Source organism: Phyllobates terribilis, unplaced genomic scaffold (assembly GCF_046119375.1).
Source record: "Phyllobates terribilis strain yellow unplaced genomic scaffold, ASM4611937v1 Scaffold_1__5_contigs__length_1240528914, whole genome shotgun sequence".
Lineage (NCBI taxonomy): Eukaryota > Metazoa > Chordata > Amphibia > Anura > Dendrobatidae > Phyllobates > Phyllobates terribilis.
In genome coordinates, this window is record NW_027362761.1 from 44,260,775 (window position 1) to 44,282,818 (window position 22,044).

At 49.7% G+C, this 22,044-nt stretch overlaps 1 protein-coding gene across 2 annotated transcripts in view; it reads right to left on the bottom strand.

The window, feature by feature from the left end:
• HOOK3 (hook microtubule tethering protein 3) overlaps positions 1-8,139 on the bottom strand; it is an 83,070-nt gene extending 74,931 nt beyond the window's left edge. For both annotated transcript variants that reach the window (XM_073661159.1, XM_073661152.1), the window contains exon 1: positions 7,772-8,139. In XM_073661159.1, the coding sequence (XP_073517260.1) occupies positions 7,772-7,828 (57 nt within the window). In that variant the 5' untranslated portion in view covers positions 7,829-8,139. The remainder of the gene's footprint in view (positions 1-7,771) is intronic.
• Positions 8,140-22,044: the final 13,905 nt, after the last annotated feature.

Here is a 22,044-nt window from a genome sequence, read left to right on the forward strand (position 1 = left end):
GTAGGACTTCATTTAGCTGAATAAAAGTGGAAAACTACTAACATTTTATGAACACAATTTCTACATAAGAAATGTAAAATATACACCCATAAAACTACTAAAAGGAAATCTGTCAACAGGTTTTAGCTATGGAGTCTGAGATCAGCATGATGTAGGGACATAGATCCTGATTCCAGTGATGGGTCACTTACAAGACTGCAGTTTTAATAAAATCCCTCTGCTGTAGATTTATAATCCCACCCACACCCCTGATTGGCAGCTTCCAGAATACACTGTCCATTATCTGCAAGCTGTCAATCAGTGGTGGGGGTGGGGTTACACAGATTAGCTGGACTGGCCTGCACATGAGAACTAGTCCTCTAGGATTCTCCTGTTGATAAAACATTGGTTGTATTGAAACTAAAGAACACAGCCCTGGAATCAGGATCTCTGCCACCATACTATGTTAGTGTCAGTTTAAATAGCAAAAACCTGCTGACAAGTTCCCTTTAATGTCTGATCTGGGTAGGTTCGACTGCTCGGACCACCAACAATCCCAAAAAACTTCTGTATCGGTCGTAAAATTACATCGCATACGTGAGAAATTCTCTGCTAGGAATAAGAAAACTAACACCCAAATTCTCAATGATCAGGTGCAGAAGTTTTAAAAATAACTACCTTGAGTAAATCCACCCTAAAAATTACCAGTAAAGGAAGGTTCCCATAGCTGAAAAGCAAATGTAGTTTCTGGTCCAAATTCTAACAATTCTTGGCCCAACTGAACAGCTTCTTAAATGCAGGTAGTGATCCAAGTGCGCCATCTTTTGATATGTAGAATTACAGTGGCTTGCATAATTATTCACCTCCCTTGGCTTTGTACCTATTTTGTTACATTACAACCTGTGTTTAAATATTTTTGTAATCAGATTTGTGTGTGATGAATCGGCATTTAATAGCCTAAGTTGGTGAAGTGAGAAAAATATCGGCATAAATTAAATATATGGGATCAAATAACTAAAAATTGGCATGTGCATATGTATTCACCCCTTTTGCTATGGAGCCACTAAAAAAATTTCTGGAATAAGCAATTTCCCTCATAAGTCACATGCTCAGTGAAAGGAAGTCCACCTGTATGCAATATAAGTGTCATATGGTCTGTCAGTATATACACATCTTTTCTGAAAGGCCACAGAGGCTGCAACACCATTAAGCAGGAGCCACCACTAACCAAAGAACACCATGAAGACCAAGAAGATCTCCAAACAAGTCAGGGACAAAGTTGTTGAGAAGTACAAGTCAGGGTTGGGTTATAAAAAAAATATCCCAATCTCTGATGATCCCCCAGAGCACCATCAAATCCATTATCATCAAATGGAAAGAACATGATACCACAACAAACCTGTCAAGGGAAGGCCACCCACCAAAACACTCAGCCCAAGCAAGGAGGGCATTAATCAGAGAGGCAGCACAGAGACCAAAGATAACCCTGAAGGAGCTGCAGAGTTCCCAAGCAGAGACTGGAGTATCTATCCATACGACCAGAATAAGCTGTACACTCCATAGAAGTGGCCTTTATGGATGAGTGGGCAGAAAAAAAGCCTTTACTTACACACAAAAATTGTAAGGCTCATTTTTAGTTTGCCAAAAGACATGAGAGACTCCCCAAATGTATGGAGGAAGATAATGTGGTCAGATGAGATCAAAATTGAATTTTTTGGCCACCAAGGTAAACGCTATGTCTGGTGCCAAACCAACACAGTTCATCACCTCCAAGAACACCATTCCCAAAGTAAAACATGGTGGTGGAAGCATCATGCTGTGGGGATGTTTTCAGCAGCAGGGACAGGGAAAATGATATGAGTCGAGGGGGAAGATGAATGGTGCAAAATACAGGGATATTCCTGAGCAAAACCTGTCAGTGATTTGAGACTGGGACAGCGGTTCACCTTCCAACTAGACAATGTCCCAAAGCAACACTCGAGTGATTTAAGGGAAAAAGTGTAAATGTGTTGCAGTGGCCTAGTCAAAGCCCAGACCTTAATCCAATTGAGAATCTGTGGTCAGGCTTGAAGATTGCTGTTCACCAGAGGAAACCATCTAACTTGAAGGAGCTGGAATAGTTTTGCCTTGAGGAATGGGCAAAAATCCCATTGGCAGGATGTGGAAAGCTCATAGACTTATCCAAAGCGACTTGCAGCTGTAATTGCCACAAAAGGAGGGTCTACAAAGTACTGACTTTAGGGGGGTGAATAGTTATTCACACTGAAGTATTCAGTTATTTTGTCCTATTTGTTGTTTGCTTAACAATAAAAAGAAAAACAAATGTTCACAGCTGTAGGCATGTTCTTTACATGAACTGATGGAAACCCGCAAAAAAAACAGTGAAATTCAAGGTTGTGAGGCAGCAAAACATTAAAAATTCAAAGGGGGTTGAATATTTTCGCAAGCCACTGTAGAACTCCATTTACGACAAGCATGATCACACAGTTTTGACAGTGGGTTTTGAAGCTGATACACTAAAAATCCACATTAAAAACAGTTTCAAATACTCTGTTGATTTCAAAATCTGTGTCAGAACCTAAAATCTTGTAAAACAAAAAAAAAAACGCATGGATTCTGATCAGGATTTCTCTTGGAAGGCACATAAAAGTTTTTTGAGGCAAAAAGAAAAAAGCCTCAGTACTCATTCAGAAGAGTGCCACGGACCACACAAATGATTGCCAGTGTACATGGAAGATTTTCCACAAAGACAAAATGGTCTTTTTTTTTTAATCATACTCAGAGGGTGCCTTAAAATAATGGATGTCATACAGGCACCATCCATACAGCATCCATTCATTTTTAATGAGTCAATTCAAATTTTTAATATAGGAAAATGTATATGGCCTTGTATAACTTTAAATGATGATGTATAAAGATGGATGACATACAGATGACATACTGATGGCACATGTCTAGTTTTTCGGGGTGAAAAAAGCATGATTTTACAGAGATGCTCGCCTGAACCCAGCATTAAATTTAGCACAGCCTTCCTGAAATCAGCAGTAATTAGAAACGGTCAGCAAGTGCTCACGTCTGAAGAATTACACAGCAACCATTGAAATCAAACATGTAACATCTAAAACACAAATTATAAGGCTGTGTGCCCACGATGTGCTTTTTAAGCGTTTCCGCAGCGGCAATTCCGCTGCAGAAAAGCTTAAAAAACGCTTGGTAGAAGGTCTGCTATGTTCCCCAATGATAATCCTGCTGTGCACATGCTGCGGAAATTTCCTCTGCGGATTATCATTGTGGAAAAATCCGCAGCACTACCAATTATTTTCCGGAATCGCGTCATTTTCACCGCCATTGACTTGCATTGAATCGCTTAATATCCACATCACTACATGTGCACATGCGGATATTAAGCGATTCAATGCGCGGAAGGTACCCGGGTCTGGAGAAGAGGAGACTCTCCTCCAGACCCGGGTACCATAGAACCTTTAAAAAAAAAAAAAAAGAATTTGAAATAAAAAAATAAACATTATACTCGTCTTCTGATGGCCCCCGGTCTTCTCTCCGATGCGTCCTGGCTCCCCGGTGGTTCGCGATGGTGTAAAAGGACCTTCTATTACATCATTTAGTCATGTGACAGGTCACTCGACCGCCGACATGACTAAATGAAGTCATGGAAGATCCTTTCAAACCACCGCAAGCCGCCCAAGACACCGGACGCACCAGAGAAGAAGACAGCGGGCCATCAGAAGACGAGTATAATGTTTTTGGGGTTTTTTTATTATTTTTTACCATTTTTATTCTTTTTTTAACTTTTAACTTGGTCACACTATATAAGTCCATGACGGTTATTATACATGTGGGTTTGCTGCGATTCAATGCAAGTCACGAATTTGCCACGGAATCGCGCAAGAATTGGTTATTCTGCGGTTTGTGCTGCTATGATAATCTGCAGTGGCACAGCACATGCAGATTATCATTTCTTTACATGGCAGACCTTTTACCAAGCAGTTTTAATGCGTTTCCGCAGCGGAAAGACCGCCGCGGAAACGCATTAAAACCACATCGTGTGCACTTAGCCTAAAAAAGCAAATCAGAGGCTGTCCGGTAATACAGACAGACGTCAGCCCCTAAGCACACTGTATACTAGTACGCAGGGCTGTGGAATCGGAGTCGGTATAAAATAGACCGACTCCAACTTCTAAAATGTATAATAAATTGGGTACAGTAGTTCAATGCAGTTTGTGGGGAATATTTTTTCATAAGAATTTGGGAAAGTTATGAGATGTCCTATAAATGTCTGTCCTATTCCTGATCTAAGGGTCTAGACTTTTAGCTGAGATGAATCTGTGCTACAGTAAATTTATCACTTACACATGAGCCATGTATGAGGGAGTCGTGGAGTCGGTGTCATGGAAATTGAGGAGTCGGAGGTTTGGCTTACCGACTCCACAGCCCTGCTAGTATGGCATACAAAACCGCAGTGCTTTCCCTGACAACAATCATTTCATTTAAGTCCCACTCACCTCCACAAAAATACATGAAACAATAGACAAATGCCTTATGCGCTGCATTGTGTGAACAAAGTCTTTAAAAATCTTGTTCGCTACAATATAACCATTAGATACTGCAAGGCCAGAGATAGGAGTATTCACAATTTCTACACCGAGATTACAAAGAAATAATTTACAGTACTACGTTATCTCAAAGATAATTATACACTGTAACAATGGAGAAATCAGCACTGCTACATCTGTAGATAGGAAGGTCAGGAATGAATGGGTCACTGCTGAACTGTAGAAGTGGTAAAAGCTCCAGGGCAGATATTCATGATATAATAATGGGAGATAGATCCAGACGGCTCCGTGTCAGACAAAGGGGCTGTGACAAGGCTGACACGTCCTTCACCACATTGTATACACAATCACATGGACGGCACCTCATTATTTACATCACAGCCGTCATCGCCCTTCATTGTCTGTTATATCACTGCCACAATACTATGTCCCATCAATAAGACAATGCTGACCTCTGGTGACCCCAACATACACCAATTACGAGCCAGAGCAAATCCAACATTAGGGAAGCAGGTATGAATGGGAGAAAATAATCCAGCGGATGATATAAATTGGATTTACACATATGCAGCAGACATCAGTACTAATCTGATATTCCCAAGATTCACTAGAGACGGCCTTTTCTACACAGAAATGCGCTGGTAGGACGGTAGTAACCACCAGCATTGATATTCTTAAAGGGAATCTATCAGAAAGATCAACCCTGCAAACCACATATACTGTATGGGGGTGTAATATATAAACCCATCAACACCTTTATTTCTATTATCTGCTGCTGCATTCCCGGGTAATTTGTGTTTTCATACATATGCAAATGAGGCGTTAAGTGCTTTGGGCATGACAGAGCACTTCCCAAGCCTCTGCCTCTCACCCAGCACCAGCCTCTTTAGCTTAAATGATTGCTGTCTGTCTGATTTTTTTGGCCTAGTGCCTGATGTCACACAGACAGTGAGCTGTCAATTAAGCTAAGGAGTCTGTTAAGGGGCAGGAAAATAACATGTTAGGGGCTCTGGCACACCCTGAGCACTTAACACCTCATTTGCATATGAAATAAAATACTTATTACTTAGGAATGCAGCAACAGATAGAAGACGTAAAGGTGTCACTGGATTTAGATTTAAAAGACCTGCATACCCATATAGGGACATTTCTTGATGACAGATTCCCTTCTAGGATAGATAAAACCAGCATTAAAAAATACACCTCATCTGAATACGGATTAAACAAGGGTTATTAAGTTGTCCCCTTCCTTTTGGATAGGGAATAACTTACTGATTCACTGGGGGGTCTGAACACTGGTGTGTGGGTTCTGGAACCCAAGAACCAGTGCTTTGCAGAGCCCAGTCTTTGCTTTTTCCGGCAGTCCCATCGACAGTGACTGTAGTGGAAGTCAAGCATGAGCATTTCTGCTCTAGTGCAAAGCTTTGAGATTAATGATCGGGAACCCGGCTCAGCAGAGTCCTCTTGCACCTGCAGACGGACCCCTAGAGATTAGTAACGTATCCCCTATACTATGGATAGAGTATAACTTAAAAGGGTGTACTTATCTTCTGTATTCCGGAGCGCACTGCTGCTTCTGAAAATTAACAATTGGGATCAGCAGCACTGTCACTATACTGGTGTGAATGGTGCACTCTCTGATGCTACAAAAGCAAAGGCAGCTTTACCTCAGCAGCATTGGAGGAGTGCAGTGGCACTTAAAGAGGGTGTCCACTACTCAGACAACCCCTTCTGGATACCTATGTTTTACTCCAGTAAAATATTAACACCTATACTCGCCTCTGGTGCCTGCACCATTGCAGCGGTGTTGGCAATGGCTTTCCCAAGGCTCGTGTGACATTGTTATGTCACGTGATCCCTGAGACCCAATCAGTCCAGGCTTCGCTCTCCTCTCCTACAAGTATAATTGACATCTGGAGGAACTGACAGAGCAGCAGCAGCTCTCACCGCCTCCGGATGTCTTGCTTTGTCCGTAGGAAAGGAGAGTGAAGCCAGCGCTGATTGGCAGCAGGGATCACATGACATAATAATGTCAAGCCATGGGAGAGCCAGTGTCATTTTAGTGGAGAAACATTGGGATTCAGAAGGGGTCGTATGAGTAGTGGACAACCACTTTAAGGTGGCTGGATCCAGCTATCCGGAAAGCCTCACAGCAACACTTGAAGCTGTAAAGTAAGAAGTTCCAAGCTTCTGCTCCTTGCCTAGGAAAATGCCCACCTCTGATGGACTGCAGGTGTGGCCGGTAACTTAGGCACCGAGCAGTAAACTGCAGAATTAAAAGGACCTCTTCTTGAGAACATAGAGGATTTTTGATAAAAAGGCAAAGTTGTTTGTTTTTTCAAGCACTTGACAATTTTACAACCCTTTATATTTTAGGAATAACCCTTTGATGCACTCGCATGACAGGCCAGGGTCACACTGGTGTTAGAACTTTTTTTCTGTTCTAACAGCAAAATTAGACTCATGAAGGAAATAGATCCGCGGCGTAAGACCACAAATGTGCCAGACAGACCCCACCAAATATAATGGGGTTTGCTCTGTTTCTGTTAGGGTGTCTGTTTACCGGGGGAAAAAAAATTAGTGCAGCATGCTGAACCTTTCCTTCTGAGAGGCCGCAAGGCTCTGATGCAACTGTGAACCCAGCGGATCTAGCCGTGTACATTGCATCAGATCCTATAGTCAGCAGGGGACCTGGTATGGAAGGCTTGGACCTATGGCGCACCTATAGGCTCCCAGTGTAAAGAAGCATACTGCATGGTATTCGCTCCTCTATAAAAGAGCGCATGCGGTTACTTTATTTCCAGAAAAATGAGATACCCCATTATAGTGAACGGGGTCTGCCGTGCAGCACCGACGGCTCCGTTACAGCTGTGGAATCCACCGTACAGAACTCACAGCCCTGACCCTTTATTAGCGGCAGACTAGTGATAGGGCCAGAAGAGCGGCCACCCCAGAGACCACCACAGTACACGCTGACCTGACTTCACCTGAGGGATAATACCTATTATCCTAAGACCCTAGTGATCCAGCCGACAGCACAACCTTCACTCCTATGGGGGAGATATGATGGGGTCTCTGCCACCGATAAGTGCTCGGCTATAATACTCCTGGCTGCCGACCCCTAAGGTATGATCCATTGAGTGATGGCTGCATTGGAAGTACAAGACCCGGCATGGGGTGTCCTCATCTAGGGTGGGGGAAGGGACAGTCAGTCCACTTACCCACGTCAACAGACTCTCACACAGATCCACCCGGTCCAGGCTCTCCACGTTTAACATCCTCTTTGCAGTCCGCCACAGATCACATGTACCGCGTGACAGCAGAGACACCGGCTAGCGGGGTCTGGCCGCCCTCCGTGCTGTCTGGCTGGCTATGCTGGGAGGGATCCGGTGCTGTCCCCCTGCTCCGGGCCTGGCGCTCTTGCTGGGGGATGGGTGGTCGGTCTCCTCCTCTTCCCCTGCTCGCAGTGCCTGTCTGTGGGTGATGCACGGCTGACACCCAGCGCTCACTGCGCACAATCACCGGATATTTTGCAGGCCCGGTTCTCTCATACAGCTGCTGTGTGAGGAGGAGGAGGAGGAGGAGGAGGAGGACGGTCCCTGGGTGCAGATGTTACTGGCTGCTCCTCCCAGAAGAAGCAGGGCCGGGGTGCTGAGGGGTCTCATGATGAGTGGTGCCAGTGTGCTGAGGGGTCTCATAATGAGTGGTGCCAGTGTGCTGAGGGGTCTCATGATGAGTGGTGCCAGTGTGCTGAGGGGTCTCATGAGGCATGGTGCCAGTGTGCTGAGGGGTCTCATGATGAGTGGTGCCAGTGTGCTGAGGGGTCTCATAATGAGTGGTGCCAGTGTGCTGAGGGGTCTCATGATGAGTGGTGCCAGTGTGCTGTGGGGTCTCATGAGGCATGGTGCCAGTGTGCTGAGGGGTCTCATGATGAGTGGTGCCAGTGTGCTGAGGGGTCTCATAATGAGTGGTGCCAGTGTGCTGTGGGGTCTCATGAGGCATGGTGCCAGTGTGCTGAGGGGTCTCATGATGAGTGGTGCCAGTGTGCTGAGGGGTCTCATGATGAGTGGTGCCAGTGTGCTGAGGGGTCTCATGATGAGTGGTGCCAGTGTGCTGAGGGGTCTCATGATGAGTGGTGCCAGTGTGCTGAGGGGTCTCATGATGAGTGGTGTAAGTGTGCTGTGGGGTCTCATAAGGAGTGATGCCAGTGTGATGAGGGGGTCTCATAATGAGTGGTGCCAGTGTGATGAGAGGTCTCATGATGAGTGGTGCCAGTGCGCTGAGGGGTCTCATAATGAGTGGTGCCAGTGTGCTGTGGGGTCTCATAAGGAGTGGTGCCAGTGTGATGAGGGGGTCTCATAATGAGTGGTGCCAGTGCGCTGAGGGGTCTCATAAGGAGTGGTGCCAGTGCGCTGAGGGGTCTCATAAGGAGTGGTGCCAGTGTGATGAGGGGGTCTCATAATGAGTGGTGCCAGTGTGCTGTGGGGTCTCATAATGAGTGGTGCCAGTGTGCTGAGGGGTCTCATGATGAGTGGTGCCAGTGTGCTGAGGGGTCATGATGAGTGGTGCCAGTGTGCTGAGGGGTCTCATGATGAGTGGTGCCAGTGTGCTGAGGGGTCTCATGATGAGTGGTGTAAGTGTGCTGTGGGGTCTCATAAGGAGTGATGCCAGTGTGATGAGGGGGTCTCATGATGAGTGGTGCCAGTGTGCTGAGGGGTCTCATGATGAGTGGTGCCAGTGTGCTGAGGGGTCTCATGAGGCATGGTGCCAGTGTGCTGAGGGGTCTCATGATGAGTGGTGCCAGTGTGCTGAGGGGTCTCATAATGAGTGGTGCCAGTGTGCTGAGGGGTCTCATGATGAGTGGTGCCAGTGTGCTGTGGGGTCTCATGAGGCATGGTGCCAGTGTGCTGAGGGGTCTCATGATGAGTGGTGCCAGTGTGCTGAGGGGTCTCATGATGAGTGGTGCCAGTGTGCTGAGGGGTCTCATGATGAGTGGTGCCAGTGTGCTGAGGGGTCTCATGATGAGTGGTGCCAGTGTGCTGAGGGGTCTCATGATGAGTGGTGTAAGTGTGCTGTGGGGTCTCATAAGGAGTGATGCCAGTGTGATGAGGGGGTCTCATAATGAGTGGTGCCAGTGTGATGAGAGGTCTCATGATGAGTGGTGCCAGTGCGCTGAGGGGTCTCCTAATGAGTGGTGCCAGTGTGCTGTGGGGTCTCATAAGGAGTGGTGCCAGTGTGATGAGGGGGTCTCATAATGAGTGGTGCCAGTGCGCTGAGGGGTCTCATAAGGAGTGGTGCCAGTGCGCTGAGGGGTCTCATAAGGAGTGGTGCCAGTGTGATGAGGGGGTCTCATAAGGAGTGGTGCCAGTGCGCTGAGGGGTCTCATAAGGAGTGGTGCCAGTGTGATGAGGGGGTCTCATAATGAGTGGTGCCAGTGTGCTGTGGGGTCTCATAATGAGTGGTGCCAGTGTGCTGAGGGGTCTCATGAGGCATGGTGCCAGTGTGCTGAGGGGTCTCATGATGAGTGGTGCCAGTGTGCTGAGGGGTCATGATGAGTGGTGCCAGTGTGCTGAGGGGTCTCATGATGAGTGGTGCCAGTGTGCTGAGGGGTCTCATGATGAGTGGTGTAAGTGTGCTGTGGGGTCTCATAAGGAGTGATGCCAGTGTGATGAGGGGGTCTCATAATGAGTGGTGCCAGTGTGATGAGGGGTCTCATGATGAGTGGTGCCAGTGCGCTGAGGGGTCTCATAATGAGTGGTGCCAGTGTGCTGTGGGGTCTCATAAGGAGTGGTGCCAGTGTGATGAGGGGGTCTCATAATGAGTGGTGCCAGTGCGCTGAGGGGTCTCATAAGGAGTGGTGCCAGTGCGCTGAGGGGTCTCATGAGTGGTGCCAGTGTGATGAGGGGGTCTCATAATGAGTGGTGCCAGTGCGCTGAGGGGTCTCATAAGGAGTGGTGCCAGTGTGATGAGGGGGTCTCATAATGAGTGGTGCCAGTGTGCTGTGGGGTCTCATAATGAGTGGTGCCAGTGTGCTGTGGGGTCTCAGGCATGGTGCCAGTGTGCTGTGGGGTCTCATGATGAGTGGTGCCAGTGTCCTGTGGGGTCTCATGAGGCATGGTGCCAGTGTGCTGAGGGGGTCTCATGATGAGTGGTGCCAGTGTGCTGTGGGGTCTCATGAGGCGTGGTGCCAGTGCGCTGAGGGGTCTCATAAGGAGTGGTGCCAGTGCGCTGAGGGGTCTCATAAGGAGTGGTGCCAGTGTGATGAGGGGGTCTCATAATGAGTGGTGCCAGTGCGCTGAGGGGTCTCATAAGGAGTGGTGCCAGTGTGATGAGGGGGTCTCATAATGAGTGGTGCCAGTGTGCTGTGGGGTCTCATAATGAGTGGTGCCAGTGTGCTGTGGGGTCTCAGGCATGGTGCCAGTGTGCTGTGGGGTCTCATGATGAGTGGTGCCAGTGTGCTGAGGGGTCTCATGAGGCATGGTGCCAGTGTGCTGAGGGGTCTCATGATGAGTGGTGCCAGTGTGCTGAGGGGTCTCATAATGAGTGGTGCCAGTGTGCTGAGGGGTCTCATGATGAGTGGTGCCAGTGTGCTGAGGGGGTCTCATGATGAGTGGTGCCAGTGTGCTGAGGGGTCTCATAATGAGTGGTGCCAGTGTGCTGAGGGGTCTCATGATGAGTGGTGCCAGTGTGCTGTGGGGTCTCATGAGGCATGGTGCCAGTGTGATGAGGGGGTCTCATGATGAGTGGTGCCAGTGTGCTGAGGGGTCTCATGATGAGTGGTGTAAGTGTGCTGTGGGGTCTCATAAGAAGTGATGCCAGTGTGATGAGGGGGTCTCATAATGAGTGGTGCTAGTGTGATGAGGGGTCTCATGATGAGTGGTGCCAGTGCGCTGAGGGGTCTCATAATGAGTGGTGCCAGTGTGCTGTGGGGTCTCATAAGGAGTGGTGCCAGTGCGCTGAGGGGTCTCATAAGGAGTGGTGCCAGTGCGCTGAGGGGATCTCATAAGGAGTGGTGCCAGTGTGATGAGGGGGTCTCATAATGAGTGGTGCCAGTGCGCTGAGGGGTCTCATAAGGAGTGGTGCCAGTGTGATGAGGGGGTCTCATAATGAGTGGTGCCAGTGTGCTGTGGGGTCTCATAATGAGTGGTGCCAGTGTGCTGTGGGGTCTCAGGCATGGTGCCAGTGTGCTGTGGGGTCTCATGATGAGTGGTGCCAGTGTGCTGTGGGGTCTCATGAGGCATGGTGCCAGTGTGCTGAGGGGGTCTCATGATGAGTGGTGCCAGTGTGCTGTGGGGTCTCATGAGGCGTGGTGCCAGTGCGCTGAGGGGTCTCATAAGGAGTGGTGCCAGTGCGCTGAGGGGTCTCATAAGGAGTGGTGCCAGTGTGATGAGGGGGTCTCATAATGAGTGGTGCCAGTGCGCTGAGGGGTCTCATAAGGAGTGGTGCCAGTGTGATGAGGGGGTCTCATAATGAGTGGTGCCAGTGTGCTGTGGGGTCTCATAATGAGTGGTGCCAGTGTGCTGTGGGGTCTCAGGCATGGTGCCAGTGTGCTGTGGGGTCTCATGATGAGTGGTGCCAGTGTGTTGTGGGGTCTCATGAGGCATGGTGCCAGTGTGCTGAGGGGGTCTCATAATGAGTGGTGCCAGTGTGCTGAGGGGTCTCATAATGAGTGGTGCCAGTGTGCTGAGGGGGTCTCATGATGAGTGGTGCCAGTGTGCTGAGGGGTCGCATAATGAGTGGTGTCAGTGCGCTGGGGGGTCTCAAGGCGTGGTGCCAGTGTGCTGTGGGGTCTCAAGGAGTGGTGCCAGTGTGCTGAGGGGTCTCATAATGAGTGGTGCCAGTGTGCTGAGGGGTCTCATGAGGCGTGGTGCCAGTGTGCTGAGGGGTCTCAATGAGTGGTGCCAGTGTGCTGAGGGGTCTCATAATGAGTGGTACCAGTGTGCTGAGGGGTCTCATGAGGCGTGGTGCCAGTGTGCTGAGGGGTCTCATGAGGAGTCATGCTAGTGTGCTGAGGGGTCGCATAATGAGTGGTGTCAGTGTGCTGGGGGGGTCTCATGAGGCGTGGTGCCAGTGTGCTGTGGGGTCTCAAGGAGTGGTGCCAGTGTGCTGAGGGGTCTCATAATGAGTGGTGCCAGTGTGCTGAGGGGTCTCATATTGAGTGGTACCAGTGTGCTGAGGGGTCTCATATTCAGTGGTGCCAGTGTGCTGAGGGGTCTCATAATGAGTGGTGCCAGTGTGCTGAGGGGTCTCATAATGAGTGGTGCCAGTGTGCTGAGGGGGTCTCATGATGAGTGGTGCCAGTGTGCTGAGGGGTCTCATAATGAGTGGTGCCAGTGTGCTGAGGGGTCTCATATTGAGTGGTGCCAGTGTGCTGAGGGGTCTCATAATGAGTGGTGCCAGTGTGCTGAGGGGTCTCATAATGAGTGGTGCCAGTGTGCTGAGGGGTCTCATAAGGAGTGATGCCAGTGTGCTGAGGGGTCTCATAAGGAGTGGTGCCAGTGTGCTGAGGGGGTCTCATGATGAGTGGTGCCAGTGTGCTGTGGGGTCTCATGATGAGTGGTGCCAGTGTGCTGTGGGGTCTCATGAGGCATGGTGCCAGTGTGCTGAGGGGTCTCATGATGAGTGGTGCCAGTGTGCTGAGGGGTCTCATGATGAGTGGTGCCAGTGTGCTGAGGGGTCTCATGATGAGTGATGCCAGTGTGCTGTGGGGTCTCATAAGGAGTGATGCCAGTGTGATGAGGGGGTCTCATAATGAGTGGTGCCAGTGTGATGAGGGGTCTCATGATGAGTGGTGCCAGTGCGCTGAGGGGTCTCATAATGAGTGGTGCCAGTGTGCTGTGGGGTCTCATAAGGAGTGGTGCCAGTGTGATGAGGGGGTCTCATAATGAGTGGTGCCAGTGCGCTGAGGGGTCTCATAAGGAGTGGTGCCAGTGCGCTGAGGGGTCTCATAAGGAGTGGTGCCAGTGTGATGAGGGGGTCTCATAATGAGTGGTGCCAGTGCGCTGAGGGGTCTCATAAGGAGTGGTGCCAGTGTGATGAGGGGGTCTCATAATGAGTGGTGCCAGTGTGCTGTGGGGTCTCATAATGAGTGGTGCCAGTGTGCTGAGGGGTCTCATGAGGCATGGTGCCAGTGTGCTGAGGGGTCTCATGATGAGTGGTGCCAGTGTGCTGAGGGGTCTCATGATGAGTGGTGCCAGTGTGCTGAGGGGTCTCATGATGAGTGGTGCCAGTGTGCTGAGGGGTCTCATGATGAGTGGTGTAAGTGTGCTGTGGGGTCTCATAAGGAGTGATGCCAGTGTGATGAGGGGGTCTCATAATGAGTGGTGCCAGTGTGATGAGGGGTCTCATGATGAGTGGTGCCAGTGCGCTGAGGGGTCTCATAATGAGTGGTGCCAGTGTGCTGTGGGGTCTCATAAGGAGTGGTGCCAGTGTGATGAGGGGGTCTCATAAGGAGTGGTGCCAGTGCGCTGAGGGGTCTCATAAGGAGTGGTGCCAGTGCGCTGAGGGGTCTCATAAGGAGTGGTGCCAGTGTGATGAGGGGGTCTCATAATGAGTGGTGCCAGTGCGCTGAGGGGTCTCATAAGGAGTGGTGCCAGTGTGATGAGGGGGTCTCATAATGAGTGGTGCCAGTGTGCTGTGGGGTCTCATAATGAGTGGTGCCAGTGTGCTGTGGGGTCTCAGGAATGGTGCCAGTGTGCTGTGGGGTCTCATGATGAGTGGTGCCAGTGTGCTGTGGGGTCTCATGAGGCATGGTGCCAGTGTGCTGAGGAGGTCTCATGATGAGTGGTGCCAGTGTGCTGTGGGGTCTCATGAGGCGTGGTGCCAGTGCGCTGAGGGGTCTCATAAGGAGTGGTGCCAGTGCGCTGAGGGGTCTCATAAGGAGTGGTGCCAGTGTGATGAGGGGGTCTCATAATGAGTGGTGCCAGTGCGCTGAGGGGTCTCATAAGGAGTGGTGCCAGTGTGATGAGGGGGTCTCATAATGAGTGGTGCCAGTGTGCTGTGGGGTCTCATAATGAGTGGTGCCAGTGTGCTGTGGGGTCTCAGGCATGGTGCCAGTGTGCTGTGGGGTCTCATGATGAGTGGTGCCAGTGTGCTGAGGAGTCTCATGAGGCATGGTGCCAGTGTGCTGAGGGGTCTCATGATGAGTGGTGCCAGTGTGCTGAGGGGTCTCATAATGAGTGGTGCCAGTGTGCTGAGGGGTCTCATGATGAGTGGTGCCAGTGTGCTGAGGGGGTCTCATGATGAGTGGTGCCAGTGTGCTGAGGGGTCTCATAATGAGTGGTGCCAGTGTGCTGAGGGGTCTCATGATGAGTGGTGCCAGTGTGCTGTGGGGTCTCATGAGGCATGGTGCCAGTGTGATGAGGGGGTCTCATGATGAGTGGTGCCAGTGTGCTGAGGGGTCTCATGATGAGTGGTGCCAGCGTGCTGAGGGGTCTCATGATGAGTGGTGTAAGTGTGCTGTGGGGTCTCATAAGAAGTGATGCCAGTGTGATGAGGGGGTCTCATAATGAGTGGTGCCAGTGTGATGAGGGGTCTCATGATGAGTGGTGCCAGTGCGCTGAGGGGTCTCATAATGAGTGGTGCCAGTGTGCTGTGGGGTCTCATAAGGAGTGGTGCCAGTGTGATGAGGGGGTCTCATAATGAGTGGTGCCAGTGCGCTGAGGGGTCTCATAAGGAGTGGTGCCAGTGCGCTGAGGGGTCTCATAAGGAGTGGTGCCAGTGTGATGAGGGGGTCTCATAATGAGTGGTGCCAGTGCGCTGAGGGGTCTCATAAGGAGTGGTGCCAGTGTGATGAGGGGGTCTCATAATGAGTGGTGCCAGTGTGCTGTGGGGTCTCATAATGAGTGGTGCCAGTGTGCTGTGGGGTCTCAGGCATGGTGCCAGTGTGCTGTGGGGTCTCATGATGAGTGGTGCCAGTGTGCTGTGGGGTCTCATGAGGCATGGTGCCAGTGTGCTGAGGGGGTCTCATGATGAGTGGTGCCAGTGTGCTGTGGGGTCTCATGAGGCGTGGTGCCAGTGCGCTGAGGGGTCTCATAAGGAGTGGTGCCAGTGCGCTGAGGGGTCTCATAAGGAGTGGTGCCAGTGTGATGAGGGGGTCTCATAATGAGTGGTGCCAGTGCGCTGAGGGGTCTCATAAGGAGTGGTGCCAGTGTGATGAGGGGGTCTCATAATGAGTGGTGCCAGTGTGCTGTGGGGTCTCATAATGAGTGGTGCCAGTGTGCTGTGGGGTCTCAGGCATGGTGCCAGTGTGCTGTGGGGTCTCATGATGAGTGGTGCCAGTGTGTTGTGGGGTCTCATGAGGCATGGTGCCAGTGTGCTGAGAGGGTCTCATAATGAGTGGTGCCAGTGTGCTGAGGGGTCTCATAATGAGTGGTGCCAGTGTGCTGAGGGGGTCTCATGATGAGTGGTGCCAGTGTGCTGAGGGGTCGCATAATGAGTGGTGTCAGTGCGCTGGGGGGTTTCAAGGCGTGGTGCCAGTGTGCTGTGGGGTCTCAAGGAGTGGTGCAAGTGTGCTGAGGGGTCTCATAATGAGTGGTGCCAGTGTGCTGAGGGGTCTCATGAGGCGTGGTGCCAGTGTGCTGAGGGGTCTCAATGAGTGGTGCCAGTGTGCTGAGGGGTCTCATAATGAGTGGTACCAGTGTGCTGAGGGGTCTCATGAGGCGTGGTGCCAGTGTGCTGAGGGGTCTCATAATGAGTGGTGCCAGTGTGCTGAGGGGTCTCATATTGAGTGGTACCAGTGTGCTGAGGGGTCTCATATTTAGTGGTGCCAGTGTGCTGAGGGGTCTCATAATGAGTGGTGCCAGTGTGCTGAGGGGTCTCATAATGAGTGGTGCCAGTGTGCTGAGGGGTCTCATGATGAGTGGTGCCAGTGTTCTGAGTGGTCTCATAATGAGTGGTGCCAGTGTGCTGAGGGGGTCTCATGATGAGTGGTGCCAGTGTGCTGAGGGGTCTCATAATGAGTGGTGCCAGTGTGCTGAGGGGTCTCATATTGAGTGGTGCCAGTGTGCTGAGGGGTCTCATATTGAGTGGTGCCAGTGTGCTGAGGGGTCTCATAATGAGTGGTGCCAGTGTGCTGAGGGGTCTCATAAGGAGTGATGCCAGTGTGCTGAGGGGTCTCATAAGGAGTGGTGCCAGTGTGCTGAGGGGGTCTCATGATGAGTGGTGCCAGTGTGCTGAGGGGGTCTCATGATGAGTGGTGCCAGTGTGCTGAGGGGTCTCATAATGAGTGGTGCCAGTGTGCTGTGGAGTCTTATATTGAGTGGTGCCAGTGTGCTGTGGGGTCTCATATTGAGTGATGCCAGTGTGCTGTGGCGTCTCATATTGAGTGATGCCAGTATGCTGTGGGGTCTCATGATGAATGGTGCCAGTGTGCTGAGGGGTCTCATGATGAGTGGTGCCAGTGTGCTGAGGGGTCTCATATTGAGTGGTGCCAGTGTGCTGTGGGGTTTCATAATGAGTGGTGCCAGTGTGCTGTGGGGTCTCATAATGAGTGGTGCCAGTGTGCTGAGGGGTCTCATATTGAGTGGTGCCAGTGTGCTGTGGGGTCTCATGATGAATGGTGCCAGTGTGCTGAGGGGTCTCATATTGAGTGGTGCTAGTGTGCTGTGGGGTTTCATAATGAGTGGTGCCAGTGTGCTGTGGGTTCTCATAATGAGTGGTGCCAGTGTGCTGAGGGGTCTCATATTGAGTGGTGCCAGTGTGCTGTGGGGTCTCATGATGAATGGTGCCAGTGTGCTGAGGGGTCTCATATTGAGTGGTGCTAGTGTGCTGTGGGGTTTCATAATGAGTGGTGCCAGTGTGCTGTGGGTTCTCATAATGAGTGGTGCCAGTGTGCTGAGGGGTCTCATAATGAGTGGTGCCAGTGTGCTGAGGGGTCTCATATTGAGTGGTGCCAGTGTGCTGTGGGGTCTCATAATGAGTGGTACAAGTGTTCTGAGGGGTCTCATAAGGAGTGGTGTAAGTGTGCTGAGGGGTCTCATAATGAGTGGTGCCAGTGTGCTGAGGGGTCTCATAATGAGTGGTGCCAGTGTGCTGAGGGGGTCTCATAATGAGTGGTGCCAGTGTGCTGTGGGGTCTCATGATGAATGGTGCCAGTGTGCTGAGGGGTCTCATGATGAGTGGTGCCAGTGTGCTGAGGGGTCTCATATTGAGTGGTGCCAGTGTGTGGGGTCTCATAATGAGTGGTGCCAGTGTGCTGTGGGGTCTCATATTGAGTGGTGCCAGTGTGCTGTGGGGTCTCATAATGAGTGGTGCCAGTGTTCTGAGGGGTCTCATAAGGAGTGGTGTAAGTGTGCTGAGGGGTCTCATAATGAGTGGTGCCAGTGTGCTGAGGGGGTCTCATGATGAGTGGTGCCAGTGTTCTGAGGGGTCTCATAATGAGTGGTGCCAGTGTGCTGAGGGGGTCTCATGATGAGTGGTGCCAGTGTGCTGAGGGGGTCTCATAAGGAGTGGTGCCAGTGTGCTGTGGGGTCTTATATTGAGTGGTGCCAGTGTGCTGTGGGGTCTCATATTGAGTGGTGCCAGTGTGCTGTGGGGTCTCATATTGAGTGATGCCAGTGTGCTGTGGGGTCTCATAATGAGTGGTGCCAGTGTGCTGTGGGGTCTCATGATGAATGGTGCCAGTGTGCTGAGATGGCAGCTGAGGGGTCTCACAAGGAGTGGTGCCAGTGTGCTGAGGGGTCTCATAAGGAGTGGTGTCAGTGTGCTGAGGGGTCTCATAATGAGTGGCGCCAGTGTGCTCAGGGGGTCTCATAATAAGTGGTACCAGTGTGCTGAGGGGTCTCATATTGAGTCGTGCCAGTGTGCTGAGGGGTCTCATAATTAGTGGTGCCAGTGTGATGAGGGGTTGCATAATGAGTGGTGCCAGTGTGCTGAGGGGTCTCCTAATGAGTGGTGCCAGTGTGCTGAGGGGTCTCAATGAGTGGTGCCAGTGTGCTGATTGGTCTCATAATGAGTGGTGCCAGTGTGCTGAGGGGTCTCATATTGAGTGGTGCCAGTGTGCAGGGGGGTCTCATAATGAGTGGTGCCAGTGTGCTGAGGGGTCTCATATTGAGGTGCCAGTGTGCAGGGGGGTCTCATAAGGAGTGGTGCCAGTGTGCTGAGGGGTCTCATATTGAGGTGCCAGTGTGCTGAGGGGTCTCATATTGAGTGGTGCCAGTGTGCTGAGGGGTCTCATGTTGAGTGGTGCCAGTGTGCTGAGGGGGTCTCATAATGAGTGGTACCAGTGTGCTGAGGGGTCTCAATGAGTGGTGCCGGTGTGCTGAGGGGTCTCATATTGAGTGGTGCCAGGGTGCTGAGGGGTCTCATATTGAGTGGTGCCAGTGTGCTGAGGGAACTCATAATGAGTGTACATTAGGAGTTTACAGGTATCCTTTTATAGAGACTCACCTCTCTTATAACAAGCAGTATGTAGTGGTGCTCGTGTAAGAGAAAGCAGTGGAGGTGGCGTCCGACGTCACATGTCACCGCCCTCCACTGACGCGTTAGACAGAGATTGAGGAGCTGGATGTCAGAGGACGCGTGACCACGGCATATATTTTGTTACTCTACAAATAAAGATTGTATATACAGTACAGACCAAAAGTTTGGACACACCTTCTCATTTAAAGATTTTTCTGTATTTTCATGACTATGAAAATTGTACATTCACACTGAAGGCATCAAAACTATGAATTAACACATGTGGAATTATATACAAAAAAGTGTGAAACAGCTGAAAATATGTCTTATATTCTAGGTTCTTCAAAGTAGCCACCTTTTGCTTTGATGACTGCTTTGCACACTCTTGGCATTCTCTTGATGAGCTTCAAGAGGTAGTCACCGGAAATGGTCTTCCAACAATCTTGAAGGAGTTCCCAGAGACGCTTAGCACTTGTTGGCCCTTTTGCCTTCACTCTGCGGTCCAGCTCACCCCAAACCATCTCGATTGGGTTCAGGTCTGGTGACTGTGGAGGCCAGGTCATCTGGCGTAGCACCCCATCACTCTCTTGCTTGGTCAAATAGCCCTTACACAGCCTGGAGGTGTGTTTGGGGTCATTGTCCTGTTAAAAAAATAAATGATGGTCCAACTAAACGCAAACCGGATGGAATAGCATGCCGCTGCAAGATGCTGTGGTAGCCATGCTGGTTCAGTATGCCATCAATTTTGAATAAATCCCCAACAGTGTCACCAGCAAAGCACCCCCACACCATCACACCCCCTCCTCCATTTCACAGTGGGAACCAGGCATGTAGAGTCCATCTGTTCACCTTTGCTGCGTCGCACAAAGACACGGTGGTTGGAATCAAAGATCTCAAATTTGGACTCATCAGACCAAAGCACAGATTTCCACTGGTCTAATGTCCATTCCTTGTGTTCTTTAGCCCAAACAAGTCTCTTCTGCTTGTTGCCTGTCCTTAGCAGTGGTTTCCTAGCAGTTATTTTACCATGAAGGCCTGCTGCACAAAGTCTCCTCTTAACAGTTGTTGTAGAGATGTGTCTGCTGCTAGAACTCTGTGTGGCATTGACCTGGTCTCTAATCTGAGCTGCTGTTAACCTGCGATTTCTGAGGCTGGTGACTCGGATAAACTTATCCTCAGAAGCAGAGGTGACTCTTGGTCTTCCTTTCCTGGGGCGGTCCTCATGTGAGCCAGTTTCTTGGTAGCGCTTGATGGTTTTTGCACCTGCACTTGGGGATACTTTCAAAGTTTGCCCAATTTTTCGGACTGACTGACCTTCATTTCTTAAAGTAATGATGGCCACTCGTTTTTCTTTACTTAGCTGCTTTTTTCTTGCCATAATACAAATTCTAACAGTCTATTCAGTAGGACTATCAGCTGTGTATCCACCTGACTTCTGCACAACACAACTGATGGTCCCAACCCCATTTATAAGGCAAGAAATCCCACTTATTAAACCTGACAGGGCACACCTGTGAAGTGAAAACCATTTCCGGTGACTACCTCTTGAAGCTCATCAAGAGAATGCCAAGAGTGTGCAAAACAGTCATCAAAGCAAAAGGTGGCTACTTTGAAGAACCTAGAATATAAGACATATTTTCAGTTGTTTCACACTTTTTTGTTAAGTATATAATTCCACATGTGTTAATTCATAGTTTTGATGCCTTCAGTGTGAATGTACAAGTTTCATAGTCATAAAAATACAGAAAAATCTTTAAATAAGAAGGTGTGTCCAAACTTTTGGTCTGTACTGTATATACAGTGTCGGACTGGGGTGCCAAGGACCCACCAGTAATCAACTCCATGGCCCCATATTTCAGCTGCATGTAAATGTGACTTTATCCTCAATCACAGACTTCTATAACAATGAGCCGGTAGATTATTAAATGAATAAGATGCTTCCTTTGTTTGTACATAGTGATTCAAATACAGGTGCATCTCACTAAATTAGAATATAATTTGTTGTGCAACTTTTCCTGAGTACACCGATACCCCATATGTGGGGGGGAATTACTGTTTGGGCGCACAGCAGGTCTCGGAAGGTACACTGTTAGACTTTTTGAATGCAAAAATGGCTGGAATCAAGAGCGAGCGCCATGTCGCATTTGGAGAGCCCCTGATTTGCCTACACAATGGAAAGCCCCCACAAGTTACCCCATTTTGGAAACTAGACCCCTCAAGGAAGGTATCTAGATGTGTGGTGAGCACCTTGATGGTGCTTCACAGAAGTTTATGACATAGAGCCGTGAAAATAAAAATCTAATTTTTCCCACAAAATGTACTTTTAGCCTCAAATTTTTTATTTTCACAAGGGTAACAGGAGAAAATTGACCCAAAAACGTGTTGCACAATTTCTCCTGAGTGTGCCAATACCCCATATGTGGAGAAAAACTACTGTTTGGGTGCACAGCAGGGCTCGGAAAGAAAGTAGTGATGTTTTGGAACGCAGACTTTGATGTAATGGTCTGCGGGCGTCATGTCGCATTTGTAGAGCCCCTGATGTGTCTAAACAGTGGAAACCCCCCACAAGTTACCCCATTTTGGAAACTAGACCCCTCAAGGAATTCATCTGGAGGTTTACTGAGCATTTTTAACCTACAAGTTATTCACAAAACTTTATAACTTTTAGATGTGAGAACAAAAAAATTAATTTTTTCCACAAAAAAACTGTTATAGCACCAAATTTATAATTTACACAAGGGGTAAAGGGAGAAATTGGACCCCACAGTTTGTTATGCAATTTCTCCCAAATGTGGCAGTACCCCATATGTGGTCATACACTACAGTTTGAGCACACGGCAGGGATCAGATGGGAAGGAGCGCTACTTGACTTTTAGAATGCAGATTCTGTTTGAATTTGATTGTGGGTTCCATTAGCTGAGTTCCTGAGGTGCCAGAACAGCAGAAAACCCCAGGTGACCCTATATTGGAAACTTTACTGCCTAAGGAATTCATTTAGGGGAGTAGTGAGTATTTTGAATCCATAGGTGTCTCACAGAATTTTATAACATTGAAACATGGAAATATGAATTTTTTGTGGTAAAAAATAAATTTT